Source organism: Anopheles ziemanni, chromosome 2 (assembly GCF_943734765.1).
Source record: "Anopheles ziemanni chromosome 2, idAnoZiCoDA_A2_x.2, whole genome shotgun sequence".
In the NCBI taxonomy this organism is placed as follows: Eukaryota; Metazoa; Arthropoda; class Insecta; order Diptera; family Culicidae; genus Anopheles; species Anopheles ziemanni.
In genome coordinates, this window is record NC_080705.1 from 40,122,501 (window position 1) to 40,144,061 (window position 21,561).

Consider the following 21,561-nt stretch of genomic DNA (forward strand, 5'->3'; position numbering starts at 1 on the left):
CCACATATCATTGTTGATTAAGTTAGTAGGAAATACGTCGAAATATATTTTTTTATCTAACACGTTGGTTTTGTTTCCTGAACAAATTTATTGTTGAAAGTAGCTTAAGTCAGCCATAAGGGAAGTTGACTTGATAAATTAAAATTATAATTGATTTCCCAAGACGGATTATAATACAACTCCGGCATGATTATATCATGGTTCATTTCAATAATTACATTTTGTTGACCTACTTTAGTCCAACTTTATGAAACTCAACCGATACCGGACGTTTCTCTGTACGAGAAAACTGATCATCTATTGAAACAGAATAACAAAGTTTAGTAAGCCCTTAATTGGTAGACATGTCCGACGACGGTAGTTGTATTCTAGAGCAACGAAACGATAAACTACCGATAGATAACACGTTGAATTTTTAAAGTAATTATTTTATTTTATTTTTATTTTATTCATTTATTCGACAGACTGTGTAGCCCCCTCGAATTTTGGTACACGGTTGATTACAATTACGGTATAGTTACACGTTTCACGTCACAGATAAGGGATTATTAATGGCTGCGGGAGTTGCGGAGACGGTTGACAAACTGGGCACGTGTGATGCCCGGCTCGAAGAGATCACATATTGAGTTGAATTGGCGACACATGGTGATAAGCGGGGACAAACCTCCAAAACGTGTACGATGATCAGCTAAGGTGATCATGTCGCGTGAACGAAGTGCTCTGGTGGGGGCGTATAGGTTGATAGCAGAAAGCAGCTCAGGAGAATCGATGTTGCTGTTCAGCAGGTTCGCAATGAAGACGCATTGTGCCGTGCGATGTCGCTCGTCTAGGGTATCAAGGCCAAGTAAGGCGCACCGGGTGGTATAGTCTATTGCGTTCCAGTGGCGTAATGCATAACGGGTGGCTTTACGTTGTATTGATTCGATCCGTGCTACTGGTTGGGTAGCATTTGGCCACCAAACCTCAGATGCATACTCAAGCACCGGTCTGACCAAGGAACAGTAAATCATTTTCACAGTGGTTGGGTCACGAAGTTCTCGAGTAAGCTTAGCAAGCAGACCAACCAGCTGGTTTCCTCTAGAAACGACGTTGTTCAATTGTTTGTCATAATTAAGTTTTTGGTCGAGAAGAACTCCAAGATCGCACACGCAATCTTTACGGGTCAGGGTTGTACCGTTCAATGTGTAGTCGTAGAGACGAGGTTCACGAGATCGGCTGAAGGTTATGGTGACGCATTTCTCTGTGCTGAGATGGAGGCAGTTTCTGGAGCACCAGGAAGAAAAAGTATCCAAGATTCTTTGGAGCCGAACTTGATCGGTTGTATCTTTTACAGGAATGAATAATTTTGCATCATCAGCGTAAAGCAGGTGACATTTAGCGGGAAGGACAAGCGACAAATCATTCATGTACAGGATGAACAGCAACGGCCCTAGGTTGCTGCCCTGTGGTACACCTGATGTAACTTTAATACGGCGAGACAGGCTATCTCCTAATTTTACCAAGTATGCGCGGTCACAAAGATAGGATCTTAACCAGTCCATCATCAGATTGGGAAGCCCGAGGGTGTCAAGCTTTCTGAGAAGGATGGAATGTGGGATGCTGTCGAATGCTGCTTTGATGTCGGTGTAGATTGCATCCATCTGCATTCCGGCATCAATTGAGGTGTGCACGAGATTGGTGAATTCTAATAGGTTCGTTGTCGTTGATCTCTTGGGGAAAAATCCGTGTTGATTTGCAGAGATGTAATTCTTAGCGCTGGCAAGCAGTGGGTCGTATATCAGTAGTTCAAAAGCTTTGGCGCAGGCGCATAAGGACGTTATGCCACGGTAGTTTTTCGCATCAGTTTTATCCTCTTTTTTGTGTGTAGGCGTCAACCAAGACACTTTCCATGAAGCAGGGTACACCCCTATGCGGAATGAAGCGTCGAAAATTTTGCAGAGAATGGGGGCAAAAACATCACGACAGCTCTTCAATATGACCGATGGGATTCCGTCTGGACCAGGTGTGTGCGAGGGTTTTATTTTGTCGATAGCTTTTATGACCGAGTCAGAATTGAAGATAGGGATGCCTGGATTGACTGCGGTAATTGGCGTATTTGTGAGGGCTGCTGTGATTACGGTCTGGTCTGTTACGTCAGGAAGGAAGGAGTCTTGGAACCTTGTGGCAAAAATTTCGCACATTTCGGGCATTGTGTTTCCAATCACGCCGTTGTATGAGACAGAACCAGGAAGGCTTGGCGATTTTCGCTTACAGTTGACAAAGTTCCAGAGAGCACGAGGGCAGCGACGAAACTTGAGCTCCATTCGTCGAGCGTAGTTTTGGTAGCATATCCTATTGTAGCGTCGGTATAACGAGTGGACGGCGTTGTAATAGAATCGTGTATCCATAGTATGGTGTTGCTGGTGGCGGCGGTAAGCAGCACGTTTGTCCCTTTTCAGTAGACGGAGTGTTCTATCACCCCACACGGGCCCGCGGGAGGGCTGCACAATTGGGGTGCAAGTGCGTAAGGCGTTACGTGTAAAGCTTAGGAACGCTTCAACAGCATGATCAACCGATGGAAAGTCAGAGCAGTGAAAAGTAGCATTGAATGAAGAAAGCATCTGCCCGAGTATATTCGTATCAGTCCGTGCAAAATTTAGCCGTGGCTCCATATGTGAACTGATATGCGTGTAGGGGTCTGCGGCGGCTATCAATTCCATAATAAGTGGAGGATGATGAGTGTCAACGGGTAGCAGCGGTGTATCACATGTTGTTATGACAGAAGATAGTTCCGCTATGTTGTAGTTTGCCATTACGAGATCGAGAACGCGACCAGATGAATTTGTCACGCTGTTCAACTGGAAGAGAGCATTTTGCGTCAAGCCATCAATGAGTCGATTAGAACTTGAGCATCGCGAATGAGGATTTAGATACTGAAAGGGAATGTCTGGACATTCGGGAGGTACAGACCAAGCGATCGCGGGCTGGTTGAAATCACCTAGTATGAGTATCCCGTCCCCTGGGAGCATAGTTGTACAGATGCCGTTTATGCAGTCAAGAATTTCTTCAATGACTTGTTCATTTCTGCTCATATCGGGCGGGAGGTATGCGGCTATCCCTACTACCAATTTTGAATGAACTCAGGCCTATCCCCGTGGATCGGAGCGAGACGCAGCGACTGACTTATGCTCCGTCGCATTCGCGCTGCAGGGCCGACAATTTTCGACCCGCCCGCGAGCGTAACTTACCCTACTACCAATTTTGAATGAACTCAGGCCTATCCCCGTGGATCGGAGCGAGACGCAGCGACTAACTTATGCTCCGTCGCATTCGCGCTGTAGGGCCGACAATTTTCGACCCGCCCGCGAGCGTAACTTATATGAAGAGTGAGCAAAACTTGTATGAAGCCTGAGCACGCGTGGATACAAACAAGTGCGAAGCCCTCAAAGAGCGCAATTCGCTCCATACAATTACACGCTCTCCACCGTACGGCAGTGCAGAGAGTGTACGCGAAGACCCCGCGAGAGCCTTAAATGGCCTGCTCTTGGTTGAGGCCTACGCTAGCGATCGCTAACGATGCATGCAAACGCATGTAGCTAGATATATATTGTACATTTAGCGCGCCATTCTCAAGCAAGAGCGCCGGTCTAGTGGTTAGCGTACACAGACCGGAGTTGGAGAGGTTGGGTTCGAATCCCGCTGTGTGCTCGAGGCATGAGAGTGCTGTAGAAGGCAGAAGAGAGAAGGGGGCCCATCAGGGCTCTCCTCTTTTTGTTTTTGCCGGCTTTGCTCCGAATGAATTATCCCGGTTTAACTGGACGATCGTTGAGAGAACCGTTGACAAAACCGGGACCCATTTTGTATGGAGAAATGTTCATTTTGTGTTGGATGGGTATATGAAGAGTGAGCAAAACTTGTATGAAGCCTGAGCACGCGTGGATACAAACAAGTGCGAAGCCCTCAAAGAGCGCAATTCGCTCCATACAATTACACGCTCTCCACCGTACGGCAGTGCAGAGAGTGTACGCGAAGACCTCGCGAGAGCCTTAAATGGCCTGCTCTTGGTTGAGGCCTACGCTAGCGATCGCTAACGATGCATGCAAACGCATGTAGCTAGATATATATTGTACATTTAGCGCGCCATTCTCAAGCAAGAGCGCCGGTCTAGTGGTTAGCGTACACAGACCGGAGTTGGAGAGGTTGGGTTCGAATCCCGCTGTGTGCTCGAGGCATGAGAGTGTTGTAGAAGGCAGAAGAGAGAAGGGGGCCCATCAGGGCTCTCCTCTTTTTCGTTTTTGCCGGCTTTGCTCCGAATGAATTATCCCGGTTTAACTGGACGATCGTTGAGAGAACCGTTGACAAAACCGGGACCCATTTTGTATGGAGAAATGTTCATTTTGTGTTGGATGGGTATTACGTAGAGGCGTGAATTCGAGAGTTTAATGCAAACGCACAGTATCTCAATAGATGAGTGGCACGTAAGGTGTTCATGAGACGGCAGACAATGAGAGCAGGCGATGAGCACTCCTCCCCCGCGAGCGTGAGCGCTGTTGTTGCTATTTCTATCACGGCGGTAGACTCGAAATTCATCGCCAAATACCAGCGAAGATGGCAGACTTGGGTCGAGCCAGGTCTCCGTGAGAACTATGATATCGAACTCACATTCAGATACTGAAAGACGTAGTTCGTTTGTCTTAGTGCGCAGTCCGCGTACATTCTGATAGTAAACAGAGATATTAGAACGATGCGGAGCTGACGGAGTAGTGACTAATGGCGGTAGCGTGCGTGTTTGTCCGGAGAAAGAATGAGATGAGTTAATCGGCGTTTGTGTTGACACTGTTGGGTCAGCTAGGCTGAGCTAGGCGATTGCATTATTTGGTGTTGAGGCCGGCCTGATAGGATCTGGGATAGTAGAGATGATGTTCTGTGTCCCCTGGTGAAATTGGATGGAATCATGCGATACGTTTGTGCTGTTGGAGACAGATGGATTGATGTTCTGCATATTGCTCTGCATCTCATCATGGTTTTGGATGCGCGGGGCTCGAATGTTTGCGTGTGGTGAACGGTGGTCGGTGAATTCTCTGAAACCCACACCGGGTGGCCAGGTCGACGGATCGAGTGCTTTTTCACGAAGCGAGAGCGACAAGCTTACCTTAAATGAAATGAAGGTAGCGGTGCTCTGTGATCGACCCAGTCGAAGTAGCTTGTGCATTCGTACGTCGTTAGTGTTCAGCCTTTGCTTTATGCATGATTCAACCTCTTCGTCTGAAGCCGACGGGGCGATCCTTGTTAGGTAGAGCCAAAATCGTGGTTCATCTATGGGAACTGTTGGTATTGTGGTTGTGTTATCATCGTTGGAAGATGTTCCGAAGAGCATCGGTGGTAGGGTTTGATCCATTGGACGGGGTTTCGGCATGTTACTAGTGTTGTGATTTCGCGAAGCATGAGTTATGGTGGGATTTGCGTGTGTTATGTGAAATGCAGGTGGTTCAGTGTTCGTGTTCAGTAGTGCATCACTTGATGGTCCGGGAAGCTGCGCATTCTGTAATACGGAGCCCACAACCGGGCTTAGCGACCTGCTGGGTTTTGGTAGGTTGCGCTTGATGCCCGCGATCGCAGAAATCAAACGCTGTTCCAAATCGGCGGATAGGTCTCGCTTTAACTCGGCAATGGTCGAAGTGAGAAGATCGCGATAACCGGCCCAGCCACTGCGGTACGAGTCTCGGCATTCGGTACACATCCAGATAATATGCGTGTCAGGACGTCCCAGTGCTTTCACTACACCACTCGCAACACCCAGACATGGACCGTGATACACAGCCCTACAGGATCCTCCGCAGGTGTAGGTGTTGTCGCTGGAGACGATCGCCGACGAGCAGGAGCGGCACACGAGAGCCATTATTGATGTTTGTCACGAAACTCAGTAAATTCACCCGTAATACTGCACTAATATGGATGAACGGTGATGATGAGATTGCGCTCAACAATTGTGACGGTTTAGACCAAGGGAATGTGCCCGATTCGGACTTTATACGGCAGAAAATTAGGGTAAATCGCGGAGTACCGTTGTGCACAACCTTACTGCTTGAGCGTCACGTCAATTAAAAATTACTAGAAATATTTTAATATAAATAGTCAATAAAAATTTAAGGCTGTTAAATACAAGGATACTATTGAACGATAGAACATGTATTGAAAAGACGTATTTCTTCTTCAGCTTGTTTGACTTTTTTTCTTTGTCTATGTGAATACTCTGTTCTCCCGTGCAGGAGAAGGTTAATTCGGTTTTGGGAAGTAAACGCACGCCACCGAGGGTGACTCGTTGGACAATTTTTATCCGTCGTAAGTACCGCATGCGTTAAAATGTTTGCACTATCGTACTAATATGGTTCCGGTTTTCTCTGGGTATACAAATCTTTTGCATTCTTTGCATCCACTTAATCCTTAACTCGTACCAAAATAGGTTGTGAACGAAAAACCACGTTTTACTTAGTTTAGCACTTGCACATAACCAAGTAGCAGTGTTTTCGCGATTTATCTCACGCGCAACTATCGCAAAAACATATTGTCGATGCCATAGAAATATCCCGGTGGAACGTGGGAAAGGTCTTGGGCAGGAGATAAGGTTGGATAACTATCCATGAGACTCCATCCCATCCCTCGAAACGCACTCAATACTAGAAGCAGGAACAGCTTATGTTCTGCTGGAAAGATATGTGGCCACCATGATGGATACCGGGTTACTCAATATGGCGCTTTATGAAGGTTAAGGCTTACTATAAACGCCACATGACAAGCCTCCGGAAAACATTGACCAGTTTTTGGAGAGAATCCGATCTATTTTGAATTTTTAGGACCTGCAGTGCATTCAGCAAGCGCATGGAGACTATAATGACCACATATGGCAACACAATCGAAGACTTACATGTTTAACAACATTGACAAACACGTCACTTTAGAATAAATGAAAAACTACATCCTAAAATGTTTGAGGATATTTCAAATTTTGTTATTGCTAAATGGTGAAACCCTTATCACACATACGGTACACGGTTGCCTCGGAACAGGAGGAACTTTTCACGCAAGGAAACTTTCGGCTGAAGAAAACAGTGGGTTTGGTTAATATGCTGCGGTTCGATTTGATTGTTTGTCCAAGCCATATTACAAAGATTCCAGTGAATTAGACACAAAACGATACGTACCCTAAAAGGTTTAAACTATACAAACGGTTGCATAACTGCAATGCAAACACAAAGAAACAATTTTGATTCTTTTGTTCATTTTTCGTAGCATCACTATATTTATACTTACCTTAGAATATTAAGAATTTTTTGTTTTCTTATGTTGTCAAAGTTTTCATTATTTCATCAAACTGCACCAAAACTATTTGGCTATGACCTATCAAGTCCCAGTTATTATCTCATTCAACGTTTCATATGCGTTCCTATCGTATGATAGCGTTTATTTCAACTATACAAAATAATTTTTAGAGTAATTTATTAATTTATTTACAATGGCAGCACCCCCTTTTATGTTACAGGAAAAAATTCGTTTATATGCGCAAGATCGACGGTGTGGTTTCGAATCCCAACCGAGACCAGACCTTCCCCTGTACGAAAGGACTGACTATCCACGTACACAATGGGGCAAAGTCTAGTAAGGCCTTATCGGGTAGGCATGATCAAGATGGCCGTTACGTCAAGAAGAAGCTTATTTTAAAATTTAAAATAAAAAACAACCAATATTTAACCATGCTGTGTTATAATGCGTTGAAAGATACAATTGATCATTTAATGGCAGCTGCTCATAAGTGAACAAACGCGCCGCAAACCAGATGAAATCAAGTAGATTATTAAAACGTGACTTTAATGCCACCTAGCGTCACACTGCCAACTCTATTAATTTATATTGACGGCTTAACATGGTCCAGTAGGATTTCTACCTTGGCATTGAAATGTGTTACCATTTCCATGTTTTCGCACACGGAGGTTGTTTGAGCTCCGGGTCCTCAACGATGATTTCTGGTGCATATATCGTCTGGTACGGTTACGTAACGCCCAGTAGACCGTTACCGAGCCTTTCACCAAACGAGAGCAAGCCGGTCAAACTGGTAAGATATATTTTGGCAATATCGAGTCATGCGTATCGTGATATTGGATTGAAGTCTCTTCTCGTTAAAATATGAGACCCGCATTTTGCTACTTCGCTTTGCACAATACTTTTCTCCTTTCACTTGGAAACGAATTGGTATAAAAGAGCTCTGAAGTAACCCCTCTGGATTAGACACCTACTGCACCTGCGAGTAACAGGATCATTTCGCTACCGTAACGAAAAGTTTTACAATGTTCAAGGTACTTAATAATTCTAAAATTAATGGCCAGCCAGGAGAAAATCTATACAACATTTTCAATTTGGTTCTTAAGATTCTAGCTGTACTAGCTGTTATCGCCGCCGTGAGCGCGCAAAGTCACTATGGCCACCAAGAACACCACCAGCCTCAGCACTACCACCATGAGGAGGAGCACCATGGTCCCGTCCACTACGAATACCATTACGATGTGCACGATGACCACACCGGAGATGTGCACGGACAACGTGAGGCTCGTAAGGACGAATCCACCCAGGGCGAGTACTACCTGATCGATGCCGATGGCCACAAGCGCACCGTCAAGTACCACGTCGAGGGAAAGAGCGGATTCATCGCCGAAGTCCACCGTGAACCCATCAAGGGATACCAGGCTCCTCAGCCGCAGCATCACTACCAGCCCCAGCACCACCACGAGGCTCCTGCCCACCATAACTACCACCATTAAAAACCTACAATTATAGGTTTAGCGATAGTAGATCAATTCTTTAAAATAAATACAATACTAAAACAAACACCATCAGCTTTTGTTATCAAGAGACAATAGTATCTCTTTCTGTGATAATTTAACATTCTTTGTTTCAATTTTCACGAAAAATAACTGATTTACGACGGTTCATGCCAGTTCTGAACATCTGGTAGATATATCTACCATTTAATTTAATCTCGATTATCGTTCAAGTTTTGCTGGGTTAGCGCAAAAATCACAAATTTGTTCCACCAATTTATGCATGCACCTTCAAATTTTTATGCTGTACAACAAACAATTGTTACCTGCTTATTGTTTTATGGCTTCCGTTTCACTTTGTCAAATGAAAAACATATTAAAAAACGGAAAATGGATGTTCCGTCCGTCTTTTGTATTTAAGAGCGTTTTCTTAATCCAAATTCTGTCCACAATGTAACATGATACATACAAATATGAAATATATTACCAAAATTCATCGCATGTCAATTTCCTATCTTTGAAACTACTGTCGAAATCTTATTAAAAAAAACGGTATTTATGTACAAATGATGCGAATAATAACTCAATTTTTCTACGGAAATTAGAAAACCATGAAGAGAACCAAAACCAAAATAACCATACAAATGACAAACAGGCCATCGAATTTCTCTTTGATATTTAAATGTCCGTTGATACTACTTATTTATTAACTGAAATGATTATCTCTGGTCAACCATATGACTGATTAAGATTTGCATACATGTTCAATCCGAATACATGGGATTCAAATAACAAAAAGATTACAAAAGGTATCCGTACAGAATACTAGTTATTCAACTATTCCGTACGACACTATACGATACGTGTCTTATTTAGTTTTTTTGTCATATTTGAATTCGTTTCACAAATAGCAACATTCCAAGACTCATCCAAATAATTCCTTTGGCCTTTACATCCCATTGAAATCAACCCTAGCAAGTAGACATTTTTCTTACAGTCATAGAGGGACATCTACACATTCTAGAAACTGTAAGCAAAGTACAATGACTTTACGGAACTTTTCAAGTAAGTGGTCCACTAGACATCCTATAGCTATGAAGGGGATCTAGAGCAGTTTAGAGTTGTGAAAAATAACAAAGTATACACATAGTAGGATAAACATCCTAGCATGCTAGAGGTTGCTTTTAACAGTTAAAAAGATTTATAATGTATCAACCAACAAACGAATGCCTAATACTCTGTACAAGTTATTATAGTGGAATAACTTTTAATGATTTTTATTCCAAAACCACCGACTTATAAAAATGCGAAATATTTTGCCTGAAAAAAATAGAATCCTTTTACTTGTAGACAACCACCATTGTGTGACAGTTTTTTCACCATAAAAAAATCCGGTTTTCATTAAATAGCCTAAATCAACGATTGACAATCCCGTCACTACAATTAGAGCGATCTGGTTCAACCGGTTGAAAAATTTGGCAAACCAAAGCAACATTACATCCCTTCTTTTGGTTTCCATTATCACGCTGGCTATTCGTTTTTCAGTCAACTTTCTAGATGCATACATTCCAAGTTAAAGCCTTTTCGTTTGTATATAAGGAAAGGAATCAGTTTCTTGCCAGCATCATAAGCCATTTGCCGATCATTCGAGCAACACAACAACAGTGCTCCAATTGATTCTTTTTCTCAAAATGTACACCAAGGTAAGGATTAAATTGTGAATATTGTACTAAACATATGCTAACTGAATATTCTGCCTCAACAGATCTATGTTGTCCTTGCCGTCATTGCCGCCGTGAGCGCACAAAGTCACTATGGCCACCAAGAACACCACCAGCCTCAGCACTATCACCATGAGGAGGAGCACCATGGTCCCGTCCACTACGAATACCATTACGATGTGCACGATGACCACACCGGAGATGTGCACGGACAGCGCGAGGCTCGTAAGGACGATGCAACCCAGGGCGAGTACTACCTGATCGATGCCGATGGCCACAAGCGCACCGTCAAGTACCACGTCGAGGGAAAGAGCGGATTCATCGCCGAAGTCCACCGTGAACCCATCAAGGGATACCAGGCTCCTCAGCCGCAGCATCACTACCAGCCCCAGCACCACCACGAGGCTCCTGCCCACCATAACTACCATCACTAGGATGTAATCATCAAACACAATAATAATACAATAGTAATATTATTATTTTAACATTAAAAATTTCAAACCAAACAAAACTGATTCCGCTCGCCTCAATTTAGCATGGAATGGCCATAAAGTTTATTCATTCGATACACTTATGAAGTTATGGTTTCTCATCACCATTTTTCTTCACTAATAGGTTTGCATGATTATGCAAGGATTACTAAATGTTTTTGCAACGGTTTTGACAACCGTTGACAAGTTTGAACTATCCGGTCTACAATTAAGCTCGGGTCAACTTAATCTTCATAACTACAGATGCATTTGTTTTTTTTACAAAATACGTGGGGGGACCCAAAAGTAACGGGAATCGGGTTGTAGGGAGACGAGGGGGAAAAGGGGATCGGGTTCAATATTTTATTTTAAAAGCTTAACATGTTTTTGATCAGTATGCAAAGTTTAGTTTCTGTAAGTGCATCCACTAGTCTTTGAGAATTTTTTCAGTGTAACTGTTGGAAACGGTTCCAACGTTGTGCAATAGCAAATAAAGAAAAGAATTCCTTAGGGACCGCTGTGGTGCGGAACCAAAAAATTAGTCTTTTATTAAACGCTTATGTTTGCACCATTCGCTCATTGCGCCCAAACGTGCCCTATTTATAGCCTCCTGCCGGCGAAGCCGACGCCAAGGGTCATCGCTCCTCTCGATCAGCCGATCCGTCAGCTGATCGATGAAGTTCCCTTTTGGCTTATCACTATCATCAGGCTGTCTGTTCTAAGCCGAATTGACAGCTGGCGTTAGAAGCAAAGTGTTTCTAACATTCTCTTCCCCGAGTTAGACACATAGTTGTCTCACTCTTTCTCCAGCTGTCAATTCGGCTCTATGTGCTAACTAATCTTTTGTTATAACCGAATGTTTTGAAACTAATGTTTTGTGTTAACGAAAGCCCTGTCTGCTGGTAAGTATCCATCGCAGATTACTTTTTCTAATCTAAACCTTTTTAAACAGGACGATCGCAAATCGATGCGTTTAAACACGCAAGTGATCCTATGGATCTGGCCGGACAAACAACCACCTCGAACGACGATTCGATGGCTACGGCAACGGACAGCGGAGCTCCATAGCTGGCTATCCTTCGAGGGATCCTCGGTCATCATTGGCGTACGACTGGAGACCTCGGACAGCAACAAAGCGAAGAATCGTTTCCGATGATTTCCGCCGTGAAACCAGGACCGCAAACGCTGCGCATTCCTTTCGCGCTGCCGACGATCGATGCTCTCCGGAGCAGTGCGTTCGTTGTGGGTGTGGAACGGCTGAATGTGTCGCCGATCGCGAAAGGACGCCGGCAGAACCAGACCGCAGTGATCGGGCATCAAATATAGCCCTCCGATGCTGTATCGTTCACCTAGCTCAGCAGACACTAGCAAAATACTGATTTCCACTCGTTTATCCACAGACCGCAACGCTGGGAAACGTAATCGATGAGACGCCGTGTGCCACCAGTCCTGTCGTCGAAGCGCATCCAGTTCACGCTGCCGATGCTCAACGTTTCGCGATGCCACCAATGTTGGAACGGGGGGGTGTGCAGCACAAGTCGTCAACTGAGCACGGAAGCGCCGATAGTGTATCTGGATGGTCCGGATTGCACCGATCTTCCTTTGATAGATCGCTCGCTGCTTACGCATTGCAATCGTTGACCTCCAGTGAGCTTGAATGGCTATCGTTGCTTCCCGGAGCCGGAGGTATTGTCCCCTTTCCTGGATCCCAGCAGCGTAGACTCGAAAGCGCTGCTGGATCGCAATTGCTGCTTGCCGAACGGTTACAAACCGATCGCGTTCTTCGATCATAACACGGTGACCACGGAACCAGCGCTGAATGACGACAGCAGCTATTTTCTTCTGCTTGTACTCCCCCCTATGCAGCTCCATCAACCGTTTTGCTCGAAACCGTCTCTGGATTGAGATGGTAACCTCACGCAACCGCACGCTCGTCGCCCAATCAGACATTGGCTCGTCCTTCATCTGCGGGACGCTGGATGTAAGATGGAAAGTGTACGCTTCTGTGCCGTTCTGTGGTGAAGTGTTTTCTGGTTTCGAGGAGTGTGTCGTTGCAACTATTTGCGAAGAAAGTATCGTGTGCGTAGAAAGTGCCGTGTGTCCTGTGTTTGGAGCGTAGTTCGTGGGTGCCGTAGATCCGAAAGGTGCTGGGTGTGCCGTTCCTGGTGCGTGTCCTTTTTCCGTGGCGTGGTTTTCCGATGATAAATATGAATACGCCATCGCGGGCGTAGTTGAGGTGTCCGCCATCGCAGTGTGCCTCCTTTTATAATCAATGGCGTAACGCCATTGTTCGAACGCGGCCATTTCGTCGCGGCCGTGCTCGTTGCCTGAATAATGTACAGGTGGTTCGCTGGGTCGCAGCTCTTCCCCGTGAGAGCCTGCCATACAGTAGTGGGATGTTTGCATCCTCGCCTTTATCTGCATCGCTTCCAGCTCCAATAGCTCCATCTCCATTTCAATGGCCTTCCTCCTTAAGAGGATCTCCTTCTGCCGCGCCGTGCGATACATTCCGCTACGGTTCCGCGTGTCTCCTTCGTGTCCTTCAGCGAAACGGATGTCCTGGGCCGCCAGTCCAGCTTTTTGCACCAGTGTAGTGCCTTGTGGAGGGACGACCATCCTGTCGCTACGCACCCATTCCGGGACCCAACTCGTGGTGGTATACGCCGATAGGGTAGTGCTGTGCGACGAACTTGGCGTGGGAAATTGACCGCTTTGACCCCGGCGCGGTGTTACGCCACCGATTGTGGCTGCCGCTGCGTGGGTATTCGGCCACACTTGCCCGCCAGTCCCGTGGGGGTACAGCCCCCAAACGGGCATCTCCTTCATCCGAAGTGACGCTGCTTCCATCACTCACTCGCGAACACGAAACGCGGATTACTTACGACCCGAAATGATGGATTTTTCGAAATCCTTTACCGTAACTGAGTTTTATTCATAAAACTCGAAAGACTATAATTTTTTGGAATGTTGGAAACGGTTCCAACGTTGTGCAATAGCAAATAAAGAAAAGAATTCCTTAGGGACCGCTGTGGTGCGGAACCAAAAAATTAGTCTTTTATTAAACGCTTATGTTTGCACCATTCGCTCATTGCGCCCAAACGTGCCCTATTTATAGCCTCCTGCCGGCGAAGCCGACGCCAAGGGTCATCGCTCCTCTCGATCAGCCGATCCGTCAGCTGATCGATGAAGTTCCCTTTTGGCTTATCACTATCATCAGGCTGTCTGTTCTAAGCCGAATTGACAGCTGGCGTTAGAAGCAAAGTGTTTCTAACAGTAACGGTTTTAGTGTTTTCGGCGATTTTGTGAGATGACCAAGTGATACTGAGGTCAACCTCGTTCTGAGCTCCCCACAGCTTCAAAAGCGGACGAAAATGTTTCAGAAATCAACAATCTTGTTCAGCATTTGTTTATCCAGGATGGAGGATAAACTAAAAAAATCCACCAGGCAGATTTGAAAATGTTGAGGGAAAACTGGTTCTTCCACGAAACTGAGACCACGACAACGCACCTGCCCACAAAGCGCTGTCCGTGAGGCAGTTTTTGACCGAAAATGGCATGATACCGATTTTTCCATCCTGGAGGAACACATTCTGAACAAGGTTGTTGATTTTTGAAACATTTTCGTCCGCTTTTGAAGCTGTGGGGAGCTCAGAACGAGGTTGACCTCAGTTTCACTTGGTCATCTCACAAAATCGCCGAAAACACTAAAACCGTTACACTGAAAAAATTCTCAAAGACTAGCGGATGCACTTACAGAAACTAAACTTTGCATACTGATCAAGAACATGTTAAGCTTTTAAAATAAAATATTGAACCCGATCCCCTTTTCCCCCTCGTCTCCCTACAACCCGATTCCCGTTACTTTTGGGTCCCCCCACGTATTCCGCTACATTTTTATTTTAGTTTAAGCTAACCCGTCTGAAAAACTCAGGTAGAGGTATCTATTAAGCCTTGATCGAATATGTTTTCGTTTGTCTTGTTGCCTTCTAAGCTTTCCGATTCACGGACCATCAGCAAAAGTGTGTATTGTTTTTTATTCAAATTATTTTCCTCATCGCTATCCACACTGATAAAGGAATTTAATCATTTGAGATCGGTTTCAATTATGTTGAGTTACCATAAAAAGTTAAAATACCACATGGCAACTTTTGGCACTTTGGGCAATTTGCACTAAAAGAATCCTCTTTTAACAGTAGAATTTGAATTTATTGAAAGAAAAATAAAAGCAAGACATATATAGAAGATAGGTATTAAAATAAGTAGTTTAGAATCGATCTGCTACTTTCAAGATTTTTAGGCCAAATTTAACTGATTAAAGGGAACTTATTTAATTTCATATTATTTATATGTTTAGATTGCTTAAATGATTATGATGAATTTGTAAAATTTGTTTCGTAAAAATATGCAACTACTTAAACAGGAAATGTAAATTAACTAACACATTAGATCGTTGTGTCTGAATCGAAGTCCAGGCAAAAATTGTAAAATAAATCAAAGCTCTTTTGAACTTTAGCATTATTTTTGATTTGTCTATTATAATTTCTCAAGTAGAATCAATTACCACGCGATTTACGACAAGACTAATATTGAGCATTACCCAATATATTGATATTGAATGATTGAATGAATGAAGATATAGAAAGATTTTCATTCAGATTCATGAATTTGAATTACTCTTTGAATGACGTTTTACTGCAAGGTTCATCTAGGATCCCATAGATTCAAAATAACAGAGGACAGGGGCACAAAACTTCACAAAAATACGACAAGAAACCCCGGATTGTCGGTTAATCCACTCTAGTGAACAATCATGAACATTCGTGAAAGATTCATGAAAAATGTATGAAGATACATCAATTTTTCGAACAATTTGTCAATGTTTTAAGAATTGGGACAGAAGATTTAAAAATCAATCTAAATTAATTTTGGATGAAAGAATCATGTGAAAACATCTTGCGTTAAAATTCATAAAGCACAACTCTAATTGATAGGCAATCAAATTTGAATGAAATGCCTTCTACCCTGAATTTAATTAGTTCATATACTCACTTTGAAAAATATATTTATTATACACTCTCATTATATTAGTTCATCACTCACTTTGAAAAATATATTTATTATACAATTACATTTTTCCGTGAAATTTCTTTTTGTAAAAAGTATTATTAAAACTTGATAAAACCAGAAAGATAAAACAACCAACGAAAGAAAGGATGACGCTAAATGATCAATCATTACAGAAAACATATTTCACCCCAAAAGAAACTAATCATCACATGAAAAAATGTTATAACTTTAAATAAATAGAGCGTGAAAGGTTAGATTTGGTGATAAAACATTTTATTTTTCATTTTCAGCACTTGCTTTACTTCATTACAATGTTTTTTATGATAGGGGATGAATGATGATGATGGCTTTATGACTTCCTATTATCTTGATTGATAACTTCATTATCGACAGAACAGAAAGAAAAAAGGTTTTGCTAATTATCTAATGGAAATAATTGCTCTAAAACAAAGGCTCTAGTGATACGACAACTGCTGCGGAGCCTGGTGGCCTTTAACCGGTTCGCGGTGAACTTCAGCAATGAAACCGCTCTTGCCATCAACGTGGTAAGTCACCGTACGCTTGTGGCCATCGGCATCGATCAGATAGTACTGTCCTTCAGTCTTATCTCCCTGGCGAGCTTCCTGCTGCCCATGGAAATCTCCTGTATGGTGATCCTGCACATCGTAATGGTACTCGTAATGTGCGGGACCATAATGCTCCTCCTCGTGGTGGTAGGGCTGATAATGGTTCTGCCCATACTGGCTTTGTGCACTGACAACAATGATCAACGCGCATACAGCAAATACCTGCACCAAGTAAAAACTCTTTATCAATATCTTTTACGACTCGGAAGCCGTTCGTAGTTTTACCTTGATGAACATCTTAAAATCGCGGTTATGTATCCAGCTGTGGTCCTAGACAGTACTGCTCAAACTGATCTCGTTTCAACGTGTGATAGCCAACTCAGACACAATTCACATTTTATACTAAACTGCCCCTCCTTCACATACTTCGCGTCCTTTGAAAAACGAAAATCTCAAAACCAACGAACAACCCCTTTTCCATGCAACCCGACTGTGGCAAACCTTGCCTGGCGAAAGGTGTACACTATCGAAATCTTTCTCTTCCTACTTTCGCAGCTTTAATAACAGTCCATATGGCAAGTATATAATTGCCTCAAGTCGTATGGACTTACAGACACGGAGGTTGTCCTTGACAGGAGCAGGTTATTTTAAGTTTTAAATGTACCAAAAATCAGATCGTGCAACCCAGCCTGGAAAACTATACCTTACATGAACTAGTGCAACCATCATACCTGCTTCTCTGGTGGAAAAGATAATCTAGTTTTTGCCTCAAGAGAAAGTACAGAATAAATTGCTTGTTTTAAAACTAACCTTCTGGTAGCCAGAATGAAATGTATATCCCAGAATATATCAATAGATAAAAAAACACAGTAACATGAACGCTAACTTCCTTAATAAGACATTGCACCAGGTTAAGTGATGTCAATATGAATGATTTGGTAGTTTTTTTTTAATGAACAATAATGTCTAATTATTGTTACCATGAACAGAGAAGATGCTCGTTGTTTTGAATAATTTTTTGATGAATTGCAATCAATCATTCATCGGATAATTCAACTAAAGATGAGATTCAGAATAGTGTTCATCGACCGGCATAGGCTTACATGAATTCGAATATGATTATTCAACCATACATCACGTATAATAAGAAGTAATACATCGTGAGAAACCACTAAACTCAGATGCGAATCTACTTATGAGCGGACTGAGCGGCTGTAGAAGGCACCGAGCCTAAGGGGCATGATAAAAACCCCAGACCGCAAAAGTAACTACCGATTTTGTTTAGTCTCGTAGTGGTACACATACTTTCATCAAAGTTGTTATAGATATACTTTGATATTACTAAACCATTGTTAACTTAACCCTAAATCCTGGGCAGAATATGTTTTCAACAATCTTTTTTCCATATGATATTTCCGTTTTACTTAAAATGCTCCCAATTTACGGACCAACAGCCAAAGGCTGCATTGTTAAAATTTCAAATTGTTTTCCTCGGCACTGTTCAAATTGTTGAAAAGATTTAATAATTTGATAGCGATTTGAAAAACTCTGACCTTGAAAAATGAAGTTATCACACGGCAATTATTTGCACACATAAGAAACTAACTTCAATTGTATTTAATTAAAAAATTTATCGCAGAAAATTATAAAAATGAGTAGTCAATAGATCTGGTTGGTTTAGGATTAGGAGGCCATAACTAACAGAACGAAAGCACTTGTTCATATCATATTCATTCATTGCGATTATATTCAAATAATGGAGGTTTCAATATCTGATTTCCTAAAACATGCAAAATGTGCGAAAGGAAATGCAATTTGTCTATCACATTATTATTTTGATGGATTTATTTATTTATTTTTAATTCTTCTCCTGAATTTATATTTACTATAAGATATGTAACGAAGTTATGGCAAGATTTGTAGAATTTATTCTCATTGAACAGAATGGAGACTATATGCTGAAAACATGTATAAAGGATTGCAAGCTGTTATAAACAAAAAGTCCAATTTTGATCACAGGTATTGAAACATTTAGAGCAATGGAAATGTCTAGTCGATCCCGATTATCCAACCGCTTGGGGCCCCCGAACGTATTGATCTGCTTGTGACTAAAGTACTAGGTTTATCGCAATAATAATTTGATCAAAGTGCATTATTTTATTGCAAAAATTTACGATCAAATTGAAGATTCCCAAGATAACCAAGATAATAACCCATGCGGTATGACCTAAATCACTGTTGGATTCACCTACCTGCACGCTTATGATTTCACCACAACTGTATATTTTTATCAGCGTCACCCAAACGGTTATAATTTAACCACAAACTGTGTAGTTTTACTAATGTTTATGCACGGCTTGTTTTTTTACACATACGTTTTAAGCAGCAGTCTTTCGCGCATTGAAATTTAAAACAACTGAACACGCCACATACATTGAACACTTGTTAGATTATGAAAGATCTTTTTTTTTTCTTTGCTTTTTTTCTTTTCAATTTTATTGCAAACATGACTAAATATTTTGGCTTGAACAATACCACAGATTCGAATAAAACTGAATACACACACTAGTTATCTCAAACACAGCGTACCAGTAGCTATAATCTGTCTACACCACTTGACAAATATACCAAACCCACATTTGAACACGTCTCGCCGGTGCACAGGAGGAGACTGTAAATCGAGTATCTTCAACAGCCACAATTAGCTCGAATCGTACTCTAAATCCCACTGCGTAGTACTGTGAACAGGCTGATGCAATATTTGATCCTCCACAGTCAGCCAAACTTGACCAAAGCCGTACCGTCTACAGAACCGATCCCAAAAATACGTAAGTGAACCTGCTTGCACCTAGCAGCAGCTGCTGTGTACTACATGGTTGGCCCTTTTTCTTTCTGCCCTACTCGCCGTCGATTTTTGGTCGACTTAAATGTCAGGCAGGTTCATGACCGAAATGAAGACTTTCTGTTTACTTTTAATCAGCTGTACATTCTAAAGATTTTATTACTGCTCTTTTAGCCAGGTGTGGTACTGTCGTTCATCTGTCACCAAAGTGCAAATCAGTTACTGATGATATTAAAAAAATTTAAAACCAACTTCATCATGTGACTCTTTTTTAAGTTTATAGTTTTAAGAACTATTGCGCAACACACTTATTAAGGATTTTTTTTTTCATTCAATAGACTATATTTGCCCGGTAACTTCAACTACCTTCGAGTTATAAAATCATAACAAATCTGATCTTGATCTAAATTGAACGAAGCAATCAAAACATGATAGATGGCATTACGTGCGGTTCAGAACCGGACGAGCATTTAGAACCTAGGCTAATGCAAACCACAGCCTACCGTTAAGCTGTAGTCAAGGCTGTTGCAAAGGTTGTCTTTGGTTTGGTAATTTGATACAAGCGATGATACTTGTTAGACATTCGCAGACACAAATGCTACTGGTAAGCAAAAACCACGCATCAATCGCTCCTAGGTGTTACCTTACCAAACATCATTAGCCGAGAGATGGGCGGATGAGCAGAGCTAGGAAATGATAGTCACTATAAAAGTCTGTCACTTCTAGTCCAACAGTATCAGTTTGATCGCAGCTCAAAGATTGTACATTTCTGTAGTTCTGTTTTCACCATCGGCACTGGGATGGCGTTAAAGGTAGGAATAGTTATGGTGAAAAACGTTCACGTACTCATCGTTTAATCCATCGCATTCCAGTTTACCCTCTTCCTGATAGCGGCAGTCAGTGCTGCGAGCCTACAGGACTACCAGCAGCACCAATCCCAACAACACCAACAGCCACAACATCAACAGCACAATCAAGCGGACCCCTGGGAACTGAAGCGATACGCAGCCGAGGCACAGAGCCAGAATGAAGATTCAGTCGGTTATGACTTTGCCTACTCCGTACACGACCCAGTGACCGGCGATCAGAAGAGCCAGGAAGAGTCGCGTCGCAATGGACACGTCCGGGGTCAATATTCGTGGGTCGATGCGGACGGCATACGCCAGATTGTTAACTACCGTGCCGACGATCGCAACGGTTTCAACGCCGAGCAGCGGCGCGAGCCCGCTAACCGACCAAGGTTGAACCGTGTGTTCCAGTTTATTCCGGCTCAAACGGTGGCGCCACTGTACACGATCGATACCATCATTGCACCTGCGTACACCTCCGTCTCCCGAGTTGACCAGCTGCGCCGACGCGATCAGGCACCTCGCGATGGACGAGATGAAACCGGCGATAACAATCGAGAGGACCGTGGCAACCGTCGGGACGAGCTAACCGAACAGCGCGATGAGAAGCGCGAGGATCGTCACGATGACGTGCGTGACGAACGCCGTCGAGGTGATCGGCGTGAGGAAAGCCGGGAAGAGCGACAGGACGATCGTCAGGATGGACGCCGGGAGGAGCACCGTGAGGACCGACAGGAGGAGCGCCGGGACGATCACCGCGAGGAACGTCGTGAAGATCAGCATCAGGACGAACGCCGAGAGAATCAACGAGAGGATCGTCGAGAGGATCGCCGTGACGATCGCCGAGAGGGACGCCATGAGGAACGTCGCGACGAACGTCGTGAGGAACGCCGCGAGGAACGTAGGGACGAAAACCGTGATGACACCCGTGACAATCAGGACAACCGTCGCGATGACCGAGAGAACAGCGAAGGACGCCGCGAAGATGCGCGGGATGAGCGTCGTGAAAACAATCGTGACGAACGTCGTCAAGATGGCTTTCAAGCTGGTGCACAGTCCGAAGTTCGATTCAATGCTCCCTCGGTAACCTATCAGTACAGTAACTGAAATGTCACGCAACTGCCAAGATGAAATGAACAGCATACTCCTTAAACAAGGCATCAACCCGAGACATTCTTCACCCGAGACATACTCGTGAAACATTTGCTACAACTCTACAAGTGTTGCCAATGTTTATTTAAAGAAAATAAAGCAA

At 43.2% G+C, this 21,561-nt stretch overlaps 5 protein-coding genes across 5 annotated transcripts; 3 read left to right on the top strand and 2 right to left on the bottom strand.

Annotated features, from left to right (window-relative positions):
- Positions 1-4,837: 4,837 nt before the first annotated feature.
- Positions 4,838-5,878, bottom strand: LOC131293560 (uncharacterized). The gene has a single exon (XM_058321637.1). It carries the CDS (start codon positions 5,876-5,878, stop codon positions 4,838-4,840), a length of 1,041 nt encoding a protein of 346 aa, XP_058177620.1.
- Positions 5,879-7,993: 2,115 nt separating this feature from the next.
- On the top strand, positions 7,994-8,792 carry LOC131293561 (histidine-rich glycoprotein-like). Its single transcript, XM_058321638.1, has 2 exons — positions 7,994-8,089; positions 8,331-8,792. Exons 1-2 carry the CDS (start codon positions 7,994-7,996, stop codon positions 8,790-8,792), a joined length of 558 nt encoding a protein of 185 aa, XP_058177621.1.
- Positions 8,793-10,483: 1,691 nt separating this feature from the next.
- On the top strand, positions 10,484-10,947 carry LOC131280972 (larval cuticle protein A2B-like). The gene is made up of 2 exons (XM_058310223.1): positions 10,484-10,495; positions 10,558-10,947. The coding sequence occupies exons 1-2, from the start codon at positions 10,484-10,486 to the stop codon at positions 10,945-10,947; spliced, it is 402 nt and encodes a 133-aa protein (XP_058166206.1).
- Positions 10,948-16,505: 5,558 nt separating this feature from the next.
- On the bottom strand, positions 16,506-16,913 carry LOC131293562 (larval cuticle protein A2B-like). Its single transcript, XM_058321639.1, has 2 exons — positions 16,902-16,913; positions 16,506-16,838 (listed from the first exon to the last, which is right to left on the bottom strand). Exons 1-2 carry the CDS (start codon positions 16,911-16,913, stop codon positions 16,506-16,508), a joined length of 345 nt encoding a protein of 114 aa, XP_058177622.1.
- Positions 16,914-20,321: 3,408 nt separating this feature from the next.
- Positions 20,322-21,462, top strand: LOC131293563 (trichohyalin-like; the record flags this gene model as incomplete). The annotated part of the gene is made up of 1 exon (XM_058321640.1): positions 20,322-21,462. A coding segment is annotated over one exon (1,092 nt), but the record flags the coding sequence as incomplete, so codon positions are not given.
- Positions 21,463-21,561: the final 99 nt, after the last annotated feature.

Coding starts and splice junctions, on each gene's coding strand:
- LOC131293561 (XM_058321638.1), top strand. CDS start 7,994: ATGATTTCTGGTGCATATATCGTCTGGTACGGTTACGTAACGCCCAGT. Junction 8,090..8,330: donor AGAGCAAGCCGGTCAAACTG/GTAAGATATATT, acceptor ACAATGTTCAAG/GTACTTAATAATTCTAAAAT.
- LOC131293560 (XM_058321637.1), bottom strand. CDS start 5,878: ATGGCTCTCGTGTGCCGCTCCTGCTCGTCGGCGATCGTCTCCAGCGAC.